The sequence below is a fragment of the Eimeria necatrix genome, genomic scaffold, assembly GCF_000499385.1.
Source record: "Eimeria necatrix Houghton genomic scaffold, Enh_scaff81, whole genome shotgun sequence".
In the NCBI taxonomy this organism is placed as follows: Eukaryota; Apicomplexa; class Conoidasida; order Eucoccidiorida; family Eimeriidae; genus Eimeria; species Eimeria necatrix.
Window position 1 is genome coordinate 84455 of NW_013651762.1, and position 13395 is coordinate 97849.

The 13395-nt window shown below is 50.4% G+C and overlaps 2 protein-coding genes across 2 annotated transcripts; one reads left to right on the forward strand and one right to left on the reverse strand.

Annotated features, from left to right (window-relative positions):
• Positions 1–309: 309 nt before the first annotated feature.
• On the reverse strand, positions 310–2896 carry ENH_00078130 (receptor for activated C kinase, RACK protein, putative; the record flags this gene model as incomplete). Its single annotated transcript, XM_013577693.1, has 4 exons — positions 310–477; positions 735–980; positions 1351–1772; positions 2776–2896. The coding sequence occupies 4 exons, from the start codon at positions 2894–2896 to the stop codon at positions 310–312; spliced, it is 957 nt and encodes a 318-aa protein (XP_013433147.1).
• Positions 2897–8176: 5280 nt separating this feature from the next.
• Positions 8177–13395, forward strand: ENH_00078140 (isoleucyl-tRNA synthetase, putative; the record flags this gene model as incomplete). The annotated part of the gene is made up of 8 exons (XM_013577694.1): positions 8177–9351; positions 9838–9973; positions 10181–10608; positions 10837–10961; positions 11191–11453; positions 11647–12170; positions 12294–12873; positions 12979–13395. The coding sequence occupies 8 exons, from the start codon at positions 8177–8179 to the stop codon at positions 13393–13395; spliced, it is 3648 nt and encodes a 1215-aa protein (XP_013433148.1).

Below are 13395 nucleotides of genomic sequence, written 5' to 3' on the forward strand. Positions count from 1 at the left end.
GTATCATGCCTCTATCTAGGTGTGCGACATAAAATGACTCCTTTAGCATGCGGGCGCTTCCGCCTATACTCATGATTCCCCTATAACTTCCAACATTTCGCTCGTCACACTTCAGCTACCATGCGTTCAATCATTCTACACTAATGCGTCCCATTCCAATGGATTATTGGATTAGTGCGCGTTCTTCAACCTAACGTAACCCCCACCCAAAATTAAGGCTGGAACTGTAGAGTCGAAAACCCTGCTTTCTGCACTGAAAGCCTGTACCGGCTGATGCCGTTTCCTCGCGTGCATGTCTGTTGCGGAGTCTCAACCCTCTGCAACCTCGTATACGTGTATGTTTCCGCTCGTCGTACCAATGAACAAGGTGCGACCATCGTATGACCAGTTGAGAGAAGTGCACCACGGAATGCCGCTCTTGACCGGCTGGTCTGGGTGAATGTCGTCAAGCACATTTTTATTTTCCAGGTCCCAAATCTGCAGGAACCAAAACAGAACGCGGAGCGTACATTCTTCGCCAAAGCGAACAGACGCATACCATCACCAACTCATATGCTTGTTGAGTAACACGCAAACAGAATGCTGCTCCGAAAAGAATAGTTGTTTACACGCAAGCCCTCTCAGCAGAGGGCTGCAAATCAATACGAGGAACGGAATCTCGTCATCGCAGCGTCACTACACCGGAATTGAAACTATCTAACAGCGAAAACCACGCAAATCTTCCAGCAGCTTACCTTAACAGATTTGTCGGTAGCAGCGCATAGCCAGTAGTTGCAAGGAGAGAAGCACAGGCTGTTGATGGTGCAGCTCGCATCGAGCGAGTACAGATGCTTCCCCTCACTCACGTCCCACAACATGGCTACACCGTCCTTGCCACCCGAAGCGCACAGCGAACCGTCCGGGGAAACCGTTACGGTATAGAGCACAGACGTGTGGCCTACAAGGTTGGTCGTGAGCTTGCAGGTTGTCAGACTCCAGACCTGATGTCACAGTTATGCACAGTGATCTGTATCAAGGTTGTGTGATAGCTAGCGAAGATCATGAGAAAACTGACGCACAACTGCACGCCGAATGTTTGCCTGAAACGCGCCTAGGAATATTTTCTAGACACGCCATAACAGCAGCTACAGCGGTGCAAAGATAATCTACAAAACCGTGTTTTTAATGAAGACACGCTATCGCAACAATGCCGACCTCAATGCACCGCACCAGCAATAGTAAGCCCAGCGTGGTTGCATCATCTGGCAAATTTGACTAACCCAGTACCCCTATGCAAGTGTTCATCCCACCAAATGACCGACAGAGAGGGCATGCCGAACACTCATCACTCTTTCGTGTGAAAAGGCATACCTTGACGAGTTTGTCCCAGCCACATGAAACGATAAGCGGCTCCTTCGGAGACGGAGAGAATCTGACGCACGAGACCCAGTCCGTATGTTGGCCCTCTTCGATAGTATATTTGCAGTCAGCGAGGGTATTCCACAGACGAACGGTTCTGTCGCGAGAACCCGACACAATCTGCCTGTTGTCTGCACTGAAGGCGACGGAGTTGACGTCGGAGGTGTGCTTCTGAAAAGTGCGGACAGTCTCCCCCACATTCAAATCCCATAGACGAAGAGTTTTGTCCCAAGAACCGGATAGTGCAAAGTTCGAGTCACTCGAGATGACCACATCCTGGACGCATTGGGAGTGTCCTGTAAGTGCACGACGGGCGAAGCCAACAGTTTCTGCATCCGGCGAGTCGTTTAGATTCCACACGATGATCTTCTTATCTGCAACAGCAAACAAGAGTAAATCTATAGCCAGCGCAAATTACAAATCTGGGGGAAGCTTGATCGTCTTTCCGAGAATCACAGAAGGAAGAAAAGGGGTGACATCAAGAACGACGCAATCGCGACCGCCGGAGATTTTTTGCGGCACTCGCCTAGAAGGCGTACGAGTGAGCTGGAATCTCATGTCATCCTCTGTCCCCAACACTGGAACAACAATTCAGTCGCTCGTGCGACAAGTACAAGGAAAACAAGATACTTGCGGACCCTCAGGGGGGGCAACAGAGCCCCTCAGAGATTTCTCACGACATAGATCGTCAGATCTACAAGTGAGCTGGGATCTCGTGTCATCCGCGTGTCCTTTGGATAAAACTGCCAAAGAGAATGCCATGAAACACCTTTGCTAACGCCGCTTTGGAGACAAAGACACAACAGAGCGGCGCGTCAAGGTGCACCAACCGGGCAGTATAGGTGCCACTGTAGCCCTCTCATAGAATGCTCTCGCCCTGGCAAGACTTTACGAGAAGGATATGCTTGACACCCAATGAGAGCATCAACAGATTTGACGTCGGCATGACGGCGCAAGTCAAGCACCTAAGAAACCGTCACATTTCCAGGAGCATACGGGCGCAATTAAACGACAAAAAGACGCTGCAGGCGCTCCTTACACTGCATAACTATTGCAGTATTCTGCAGTGACTCGCGGCTGAAAGCCTATGCATCAGCGGCGCATAGGCACCCCACAGCACAACCTCAGAGGGCAGCCTCCAACCGAAAACGGTACGTCCATAAGTGAATTTACCAGAGAGTTATTACATGAAGAGGACTGAATTAGCAGTGACGCAAACTTCAGATAAAGCTGTACGGCTTGGTGCACGCAGGCCCCAAGGCTTGTTCAGAAGTGATGTCGGCAGCCCGCAGAAAGACCAACATTTAACGGAGACGCCTGGGGGAGATGCGAAACGCACAAGTAATATAAAAAACTGCACAGAATAATTCCTCTGACCTCGCGAAGAAGAAATGATCGTGTTGCTCTTGACGGTGGGCGTGGAGATGGCCGTTACCCAATCTGTGTGGCCCTCAAGGACACCCTTGAAGACGAGGGGGGAATCCACTGAAACGCTCATTTTCGCAGAGCCTAACAGAGCGAAACAGTGAAAAACGTAAAGCGCAAACACTCAGGAACATTGCGCATTCCCCCCACTTTAGGTACAGGGGGAGTGTATCATTTCGACGCATGCCGCGTGGGGAGCTGCGATTGGCGGGGTGCAGCACCAGAGCAACATAGCAGCTCCCCGCATGCATGAGTCCCACAAATGGGACTTGTGCCATATCATCCATAATATCTTCGAATGTTATTTCAAAGGTTGCGTTTTAGTGAGTTGTTTGCACGGTATTTTACAGTGAAGGACGAGCGAAGTGTAGGGACGCAACTGCAGCCGTGCGTGCCAAGACGTTATGGGCATTGGCTTGTCGAGTTTAGGGGAGTAGAGCGCTTCTACTAAAACTGAAGTAGGCCTGTATAAAACCTATAGTACATAAGCAAATATGTACGGCCTATTTCGGTCATATTAGTTCTGAGGATAAGTTATCGCGATGCAAAACTAGCGGCTTCAAGGGAAATAGAATAATAGTTGAAGGGCATTCCTAGCGGATGAAATAGTACAGCGTGGCATTCGATTATTCTGACCCTGAGTGCCCAGTATGTACAATAATGACTACAGAAGACTTTAAATAGGGTCTAAGTGTATGAGCGGCGTCCGGCGTGGCAATTTTTGTTGGCGCGGCGTGGACAGAGGGAACTGCCAATATGCCACTGTGGAGTGCTGGAAATTTTTTATTTCGTGAAGTAACCTTGGTGAAGCGACGATCAGAGGAGTTATGCATATGAGGAAGCACCACATGCGCCTGAAAACCCACTAGGTGAGAACCAGTGGAAGCGTCCCCAGTCTAAGAACTCAGTTCACGCATAATGTGGCTGTGCGTTAGAGAGGCAAATAGAACTGAAGTTGTTCATGAAGGGATCGGCGGACCATGTATATCCCCTCCGCCGCACCGCCTCTGCGCGCTTTGACCATTCTCGCTACTGTCCCGTGGCTGAGAGCCCTTGAAGTTAGTAGCTAGTGGTGTTCAGGACCACAGAGAACACGTAAATAGACCATTTAATGCATCATAGCGGGGGCGACAGATTTAGGCACGGTCTCTTCCTTTCATCTTCTTGAGATGTGGAAGACTCTCGCCCCACGCCTTTTCTTAGGAGCCAGGAGCTTCAAAACAGAAGAATCCGCACGCAGGCCGCTCTGCCCATTTCTACAATGTGTGGATACAACCTTGTCCCGTTGAAGCTTATCACGGCGTGCCCGTGTTGCACACTGCAGCCCGTACTCTGGGCCTAATTTCAGAGCACACAAGGCCTGATTTCTCGATAACTAGGTCCCTTTGCTTGATTTCAGAGCCTGCGAATTACGTCGACCGGCATATTTTGTGTTGCATGACGCCGAATGTCATTTCTACGCAGTATTTCAGTGCTGTGCTTTACAGCTTACCAACAAGAAAATCGTCGATCTGAACAAGGTAATCCTCGGGCTTCCTTTTCCTGCTCCTGGGTGAAGTAAAGGGGCTTCAAGGGTACCAGCTGGAGATTCAGTAGACTGGTAGTGAGCTGCAACGCGGCTGTTCTGCAAATCTGCAGGAAGGCCCCGTCGGTCCCACGAACTCATGGTGCGTCGCACCGTGGCTGCTCAGAGTATGTGCATAAGGCTGCGTACTGAAGTTGTGCAGTAGCAGACGTTGTTGGAGTCAGGCACTATCAAGTAATCGTCTTTCCCCACGAGGCATTTTGTGCTATCAGTCCCTGGGCATGCAAGCCCACAAAGTACAAGATGCTTTAGGGGCACTGGCTCCCTTAGTGAAGTAGTGTAAAATACCGCAAGCTAAGTAGAAAGCACATCAGGATAATTGCTGTCTTTGCGCAAGAGCCGCCACTAAACGCCATTATAGAGGTCGGTGCGATGCTCTCTCTGTTTACGCCAACCTTCACTTTTCCAGGAGTCCCGGCATCACTGATGCAGCAGCCAAGAGACATGGGCTTGCCTTGGGCGCCTTCTTCGTAGCATATCCTTCTGTTTGGCGGGGAGCTTTATTTGCCGCGGAATATCTGGTGGGCTCGGTGAATTGATACCAAAGCGATGCCTCCAGCTCTACAGTGGCTAACCTTTGATGCACATAGAAGATGACACGCGGTAGAGGGCACTGGTAGCATGGCTTACTTGGCTGCTGAGAAGTATATCTGCGGCTAGGGATCTGGATGGCATTACTGTCCTTCGTAGCATTTCTTGGGGCCATCTAGCACAATGTGGGGTGCTCGTGCTGAGCTGTACTGCGGCTGACGTAAACACGTATGCAGCTGTGTCTGCCTGATGTCTGTGTGCGACAAGGTTATTGCTTTTGGTTTCGGCGCAGCACGTAAGGGTTAATCCAACGAAGACAGAAAGAATTCAACAACACACCTGGCTCATGGTTTCTATAGCGGCGCACTCAGTTTTTTGAATCCATAGCTACCACTGCTTACTCATTCCGGGCGTTGCCACAGTAGCGGAGCACCTAACGAGAGGCAGTGTTTTACTGTCATCGGTCCTAATGCGCAGCACCATGTGTTATGCAGTGCCTATCTCTTTGAAGAAAGTGGAGTCGCCTGCAGTAGTCGCACCCTTTAGACGAGTGTACGTGAGTTATGACGGCTTTCCAAGAAGCTGGCTGCCTTTTATTCTGCTGCATCTTGGGACGGTGACTTTGCGATAATGTAGGGAGACGGAACGTACACAACACGCCGTGCAACTAAGAAGGAAACTCTCTCGGGGAGACCTATCTGCGCACCCTAAAAAGCCTTTTTATGGATTTCATCAGTAAGGGCGGCCACGATTGGGCGTCATCCTTCCAAATGTGCTTTAGCCTGCAACTTCACTCTGCACACGATGACGGGCATTTCCCGTGTCTTCTTGACGCACGGTTGCTCGGTATTTCTGTTTGCAGAGCAATGCCAAGATAAGCAGTGCTCAGCTGATATATTTTGGCTGTGGCCACTGCGACTCTGCTACTTGAAGGTATGCTTCTACTAGTCGCAGGTTAACGTAACTGCTGGCAGCAGGATGCTTTTAAATGATACTTGCACTGAGTTCAACGGAAAAGCCCAGGTTTTGATCAAATTAAAAGGGCAAGGCAAGCTATGTAAGTGCCGGATTCCTGTTACATGCAACCCTCAACTGGAGTCGACAGGCTTTGTCAAAAGGTTCACTTATCAAGTCCGGGACCTGGCGCCACAAAGAATGAACAGATATTTTACTAGTCCAAATAATTACACTCCCCAAAACTGGAGCTACGTGTTTCAGTCATATTTAGGTTGACTACCAGCTGCTATGGGCAACCTTGTGTATCCTAGGAGCTCACAAGTCCCTGGGTTGCAGGAGGTGTGAGTCCAGGAACTACTAGCCTGCGCGATTCTACAAAACTGCCTACGTTCTCTAAGAATTCAACAAAATAAAGGATTAGGAGGCCTATAAAGTCTTCATCGAGTGACAGTCTGGCATGCACAGGCAGCAGAGGACGGTGAAGGGCTTCAGATCTATTGCATATCCGCCTATCGCTGGTTTTGAGCAGAGGCTGAATAATGAAATACATAGAGACTGCCCCTTGTTTTCGTCATGTCAGGGCCTAGCATCCTAACGTAATGAAGTGTTGCATATATGCCGGTCGTGGGCTTGAGAAAAGTATGAAACGAATGAATAAGCTGTCATTGCAAAACACCTCCATAGTGGAGGGAAAGCCAGTGTCTAGCCTTCTTCGAGGCTAGAGCCGATACACCAGGCCCTGCAGAGGAAATTAAGAAATGGAGCGCCAACAATGCATCACTAAAAAAATTTCCTTTAATCGGGCGGTGTATGGAACGCAAGACATCAAAGAAATCTGCACTGGTCGCGGTACCTCTTGGACCTAAATTAGTACCTGCTGCAGGACAATGATGGCGTTATCCTTAAGACAGGTCTGGCAAGAACGCTGGAGATTGCTGTGGTTGTCAGTTCAACTGCAATAAGTGCCTAAGTTCAGTTCAAAGGGGCGCTTCTAGCTGTTGTGACATGCCCATTTGGTGGGCGTTTATGCTCTCGAAACAGCAGAGCAACTGAGCCTGCCGTCTTTATCCCTTCAAGGTTGTACATTTCCCGAATGTCCCTTTCTTTCGGACCAGTCGTGATGTAAATCCTAGCAGCTTGCACTTCTTGGCGAACTGTCTCCAACGTGCTTCAACCTTTGTTGAACATCGCGGCCTTTAGGGTTACACAAGGCCTTTGACTATAGCCTTGGCATTACATCACCTCGCCCATATACTGTATCTGAGGTCGTTCGAGACCACGCTCAACTAGAGAGGCACGCTAGTGAGCGGCAGACAGGCAACCAGTGCTTCAGGGCTTATTTGTCCTAGCTTGGCGTGACTAACATTCACTCTTCATTACATGCGCCAAGACGATAATAAGAATGAATTTATTACCCTTAACGTAAGAAGATGCCTCAATACTTTCCCTCAGCAGCACATTTTGAGATGCACCTCGCGGACAGCGCTCGTTTCTGACAATGTCACACCCTCACTGAAGTTAATTGTGACCTCAACGCCGCCTTACAAATTGAATGCAATGCAGCATCATCGCTTTACTCACCAACGGATGCTGTGGAGCGTTATGAGATTGTTTCGCTACACAGCCAAGTGACAGCACCACTTCAAGGCAGAATTTCCTATCGTCGTATGTCAGGTGCTATCAAGCATATCGACACGAAATATAGATATTGACTGGTCCAAGAAATCAGGCGTGGTCGTTTTCAATAGGAGATCCACTCCTGAGCAACCAGTCCTGTTACCCAGCCCCCATCGATGTTACCACCGCGCCACTGGCAGATCTACAGCAGACAACTCTTCACCTCTATAATCCACGCGCTACTCGTTTGTTTTCAACCTCATTTCATTAAACTTTCTCGTCTAGTCCCGAGGCCACTGCAGTACGGTGCAGGCCTACCACGGGTGAAATGTTCAGTTGCCTTCGCCTCAAAAATAGCTAAGCAGAGGTGCTATGAGCGAGCAACCAAAAAAGCCAAACTGGCGGTTATATGTGCTGCTATGCAAGACAACATAAACGGCGTGGAAGGGCTCACCGATGGATGCACAGCTGTTACTGGTCTCGTTAAAACTCAGCGAATTTCTTCTGTTCTTAACTGGGCGGCAAATCTCCAAAGGCTCGACTCATTTCTTGGGAAGGTGGGCTGCTTTGAGAGCCCCAGGGCTCCAAGAGCCCCTGATGTTGCCACGCTGAGTTGGGAATAGGGCGTTCCCACTGGTGGTGGCTGCCGACATCAAAGCCTAAATGGGGGAATCATCGCCGTTGATGCAACCTTGCCCGGCATGTACAAGACCTGCGCAACAGCAGTACCAGAATTCCCAAAATCAACGGCTCATGCAATGGAGCTTTACGCCACTCCGCTTCAAACTCCTCCTGGTGTTGTTGGCGCTGGCGCAACCGTGGAGAGTTTCTGCTGCGTGCCTGTTGCTGAGATTTCCAGTAGTAGAGGAAACGCCTCGTGGAACACAGTCCGCTACTAATATAGCATGGCCTCAGTTTGGAGCCCAACGCTGTGGTAAACCCCACAGCAACACATCGAGGGAGCTCGCCGGATTCCTGAACTTGAAACGGATTGCAGAGGCCCCTGGCCGGCCCCCTTTCCGTGGAGGCACCAGAAGTGTTGTCGAGCCAAGGGGAAACCGGAGTAACATCGGAAACAAACAAAATCATAGCGGTTCTGTTAGCAGCAGTATCCGCTGCAGCAACCGCAACAGCAGTTCACATGCCTTTTCCTCCACAGTGTTGCTGCCCCGCTCGTCATTACGTCTCCGTGGAGCACTGTGGAGATCTGAGATAGCAGTGCAGCGCCTATGGCGCCGCCATGATACCTACAAGCAGCTACTGCTGCAGATTTGGTGCATCAATAAATGTGCACAGCAGCATGCAGGCACGAACAGCCAAGTTGACAAAAACAGGAGTGGACGTGGTATTTCAGATGAACTGCTCGACGTGCTCGGATTTGCGGTCACATCACCCTGTGGTGGCGCTAGTAACATGCTACTGCTCGATGGCCCACCCTACGCCAATGGGGAGCCACACATGGGCCATGCAGTGAATAAATGCCTGAAAGACTTTGCTGTGCGAGCGGCGCTCCTGCAGCGCCGTTGTTGTCACATGCTACCGGGCTGGGATTGCCATGGGCTGCCCATCGAACTCAGAGTTGCGGCAACAGCTACCGCTGCCGCACAGCTAGACGCAGCCGCAACAGCACCAGACAATACAAACCCCCTAGGGACTTGCGAACGAGGACCGGGTCATAACCTCGAAATTTGCTGTGATAACGACGACACTAACAGTATCAAGAGCAGCACCGACCGCAGCACAAACCAAAAACGGAAGAGTATACCTACGGACTTGCGCAGCAAGGCCCGGCGGGTTGCTCTAAGATTCGCTTCGTTACAGCAGAAGGCGTTTGAGCGGTCTGTCTCATGTATGCGTCTACTGCTGGAGCTTGTGGTTCCCTGAGAACAGCCAGCAATGCCAACCCCTTAGCGCCTGCGTTGTGTCTATTTTCCTTCTTTTTCGGTGACTGTTCGACCGCAGCTCCTTTAAAAATGCATTGTGCCCTTGACCACTGATCCTAGATATTGTCATGATACCTCTTCTCAGCCTGCGAGCGTCGTGCATACGTTCTCCCTACATATGGTGCATTATTGAGGCTTATGTGTGCACCTTTGCGTAATTCTGACCTCATAAGAGCTTCCGTAGCTGCCTGCGTGCTGTAGGGTCAGTTAGGGATTGCCAAACCAAGAAGGCAGACTGTCGAACGCTATTGCAGCTGGTCTGTGAGATTACTGGCATACGCGTTTTTGATTACGCGTTTGTGCTTCTTGTCACTCTGTGGTTAATTCACGACGCATTTGCTGCGTCTAACTACATGAATGGTTGATTCTTCGTTTGCGCAGCGGCAGCCGTCTTTACCTATTTGTTCTGCATCTGTGTAGCTTCGGTGTGTGGGCGCACTGGGATGGAGCTTACAAAACGATGGACAGCAGTTTCAAGCTGGACGAGCTGAAGCTTTTCACGCTCCTTTGGAACAACGTAAGTCTAGGTAGCGCAAACACAGAACGGAGACAAGAGTACAAGTGCACTTAGCATACTGCACACGGGAACAGCCACAAGCACAGCAAACAGCTGCTCTGCGCACAAGCTGGCACAGGCCACGCTGGACAATAAGTCTAGGAGCCGGCTGCTTTGCGTTTGCTGAATTGTGTAGCTGCTCATCTGCACTTCACTGCCTGTATATAGGGTCTGGTTTCTCTTTCTCGCTTTCCAGTGTACTGGAGTCCTGCAAGTCTAAGTTCCGTCTCAGAGAGCGAGGTTGCGCTGAGGCCTACAGCAAGAGACTGTCTATACTTCAAGCTGCTGCTTAAGAGGCCTATTCCAGCTTCAGAAAGTGGCAAGCCTTTTCCCGTCCACAAGACGACTCCGTGGTTTTTCGTGTCCTGGACAACTACACCCTTTACCATTCCCGCGAACAGGGCCCTTGCCGTCTCCGCTTCCACGCGGTATGCGGTCCTGAGGGCTTCCCGAGAAGTGCCGCAGTATGAGGAGGAGGTTTGGCTAGTAGGCGAAAAGTGCATGCCCTCTTTTTTGACAGCTTTAAAGAATGCAGAAATTTCGTGGCGGATACAGCAGATTGGCACGGTGTCGGGACAGCTGCTGGAAGGTTCAAGGTGTGTTTAACTTCTTTACTGAGGGCGTGTCTGGCCTGCGCATCGGCCGGTATATATCTGTGGTACTGCCTCTTGCCGCTGCTTCGTCAACGTTTGCTGCTGCTGTAGCAAATTCATACGAACTTGAAAATTTGTGAACTTTGTCTTTTTATGTTTTCTCTCCCCCCGCCTGGTTCTGCCTTTTGACCCTCCCTTGCAGTCACCTGGTGCTTGTTTTCTGTATTCCAGGTATGTTCATCCAGTGTCAAGCAAAGTAAGCTGCCCAGTGTTGTTGGATCCTGTGGTCGAAACTGACAAGGGCACTTCAATTCTCCATGTGGCACCAGCGCATTCACAGGAAGACTACCGTCTCTGTGCGTAAGGGCCCAGCTTTAATTATTTTGTTCATACGAACTCCTCTTCCAGCCAGCAACGGATTTTTGATACAGCCGAGCCTTGTTCAACACAGCTTGGCAACGCATTTGTCTGGAGAAGGGGCTTCAGGTGGCAGAATTCTTCTTGACAGCGATAAAGACCCACCAGATGCCCGCACAATTCAAGGCATAACGCGTCTTGTGCTGATATTTTTGGTACTTCTTTCAGGCCAGAGAGCCAACCGGAGCAAGGGTCTCCTAGTCCAACAGTCGGACGATCCCTCAGTGCTTGTACATGTGCCCCTGATTCCGGACTTGAAGGAAGAAGCAGCAGCAACTGCCGCAGGTGCCCCATTGCTATGTCCTGTGGGGCCAAAGGGCACTTTTTTAGAAGGCAGTGGCAGCATGCCTTTTGAGAGCCTCGAAGCTCTGAAAGGTGGGGAGGAGAGCATTATTGACTTTCTGCGCAGAAGTGGTTCACTGCTACTCACTGTGAGTGTCCCAAGAGGGAAGATGGTTAAGGTATCTAACGCGTTATGAAAAAGCCGATGAAGTGCAATATGGAGGCCTTTTGAATTTTTTCAGTGGAGCTGCCAAGAATCCACATACTCAGTTGCTGCTGCAGTAAGCCCAGCACGTCCGTATGATCTAGCTCTTCGTTGCATGTTATTGTCCGCATTTGCAGCACAAAGCTGTTTTACCGTATCCTTACGATGAACGGTCTGGGTGTCCTTTGCTCATGCGCGCCACTCCCCAGCTACATTTCAGTGTGCAAGGTCTTGTGCCAGAGATCTTGAGGGACGTGGAACGCATCAGATGGCTCCCGAACCGGCGCATTCAGAAGATGCAGCAGTGCCAATATACTGCCGCGGCAAAAGTACGGAGGGAACTACATACTCAGGATGAACAGCGGGAGGCAGCAACCGTAGCGACGGTGCAGCTTGAATCTGAAGCGTCTCCCGGATATGGGCGCATTCGCGCTGCATTACGCACGAGGCCTCCAACGTGGTGCCTCTCTCGGCAACGGCAGTGGGGGCTTCCGATCCCTCTCGTGGCAGAGCGCGTAGAAGGGCTCAGCTGCACTGGAAGCCAAGAGACTAGAAGTGCAGAAGAAGCGGGATGGACAAGTTTACGGCTTGATAATGACTTAAGATTGTACGCTGAGGCATTTCGAACAGCAGGGGACAAGACCGATGACCTTCTAACGATGTAAGTTGAGCCATACCCCACGCAAATAGAAGGCAGGGACGACAGACGCAGCAGAAGCAGCTGAAGTGGTAATATATCCAGTGAATCTTAGTTGCGTTGTGTGCCCACTTCGGACTCTTTCAGGCTGAAAAGGAGGGGTTGGTGTGGGATGGTTTTTGATGTTTGGTTTGATGCCGCCTCTGCCTGGATCACAGGCCACAAGTTCCTGCAGCAGTGGACACAAGATGCCAACTGCCTTTTAAACAAATACTTTCCTCAGGTTCAGGAGGGAAAACAGCAGCAGAAACAGCAGCACCAAGAGCAGAACGAGGACACGCATCAACAACAGGACCCAGAACAGCTTCAAGAGCAACAGGCGAAACAGTGGAATGGAAAAGAAGAAAGATATTCTTGCCTGGTGGTAGAAGGATCTGACCAGAGTAGAGGATGGTTCCAGAGCCTCTTGCTGTCCCATGCAGGCGCTCGGGAAGCTCTGCGTCGTCAGCGGCGGCAGAGAGGCGTTCCAAACGTTGTGCAGCTCGGGGATTGTTGGACCAGTCATTCCACGGCAATTCAGATGCACGATATTGGTGGGGTGACTGAATATGAATTGGTAATGGCAGATGACGACGAACCAAGAGCAGGAGAATTACTAGAGGATGGAGAGTTGCCTCAGTATCCGTTTAGCGTCGTGGTGACTCATGGGTTTGTCGTCGATTCAAGCGTAAGCATATTCAGGGTAATGTTGTTGTCTTCTGTGCCACATTTGTAATGACACTGCGCGGATTCACTCTAGTTGCGGGCTATTGCTTCTTGCTGACGTTTTCAGGGCAATAAGCTGAGCAAGTCAAAGGGTAATGCAATATCGCCAGCAATATTTTTCTCTGCTGAAAAGCAGGCGTCAGGGACGGCAATACAGTCGAGTACATCCAAGGTATCAGCCTCAGTGAAGCCCCAACAAGAACAACGCCAGGCGCAGGAGAGTCAGAGGAATCGCCAGTTGATTTACGGCGCGGACGTGCTACGTTTGTTTGTTGGAGCGCTTGATTTTGGGGGAGACATGGCTTGTCCTTCAGGAAATTCAGAAGGACAGCATCACGGGAAGGACAGTGTAGTGCATACAGCCAGCGCTACCTACATCAAGCTAAGAAACGCGTTCAAGTACCTCATTGGCTCTCTTCAGAATTTTGACATCATTGCCGTGAGATGCTTAGTACATTTGCCGCTGCAGTACCACCATAAGTAG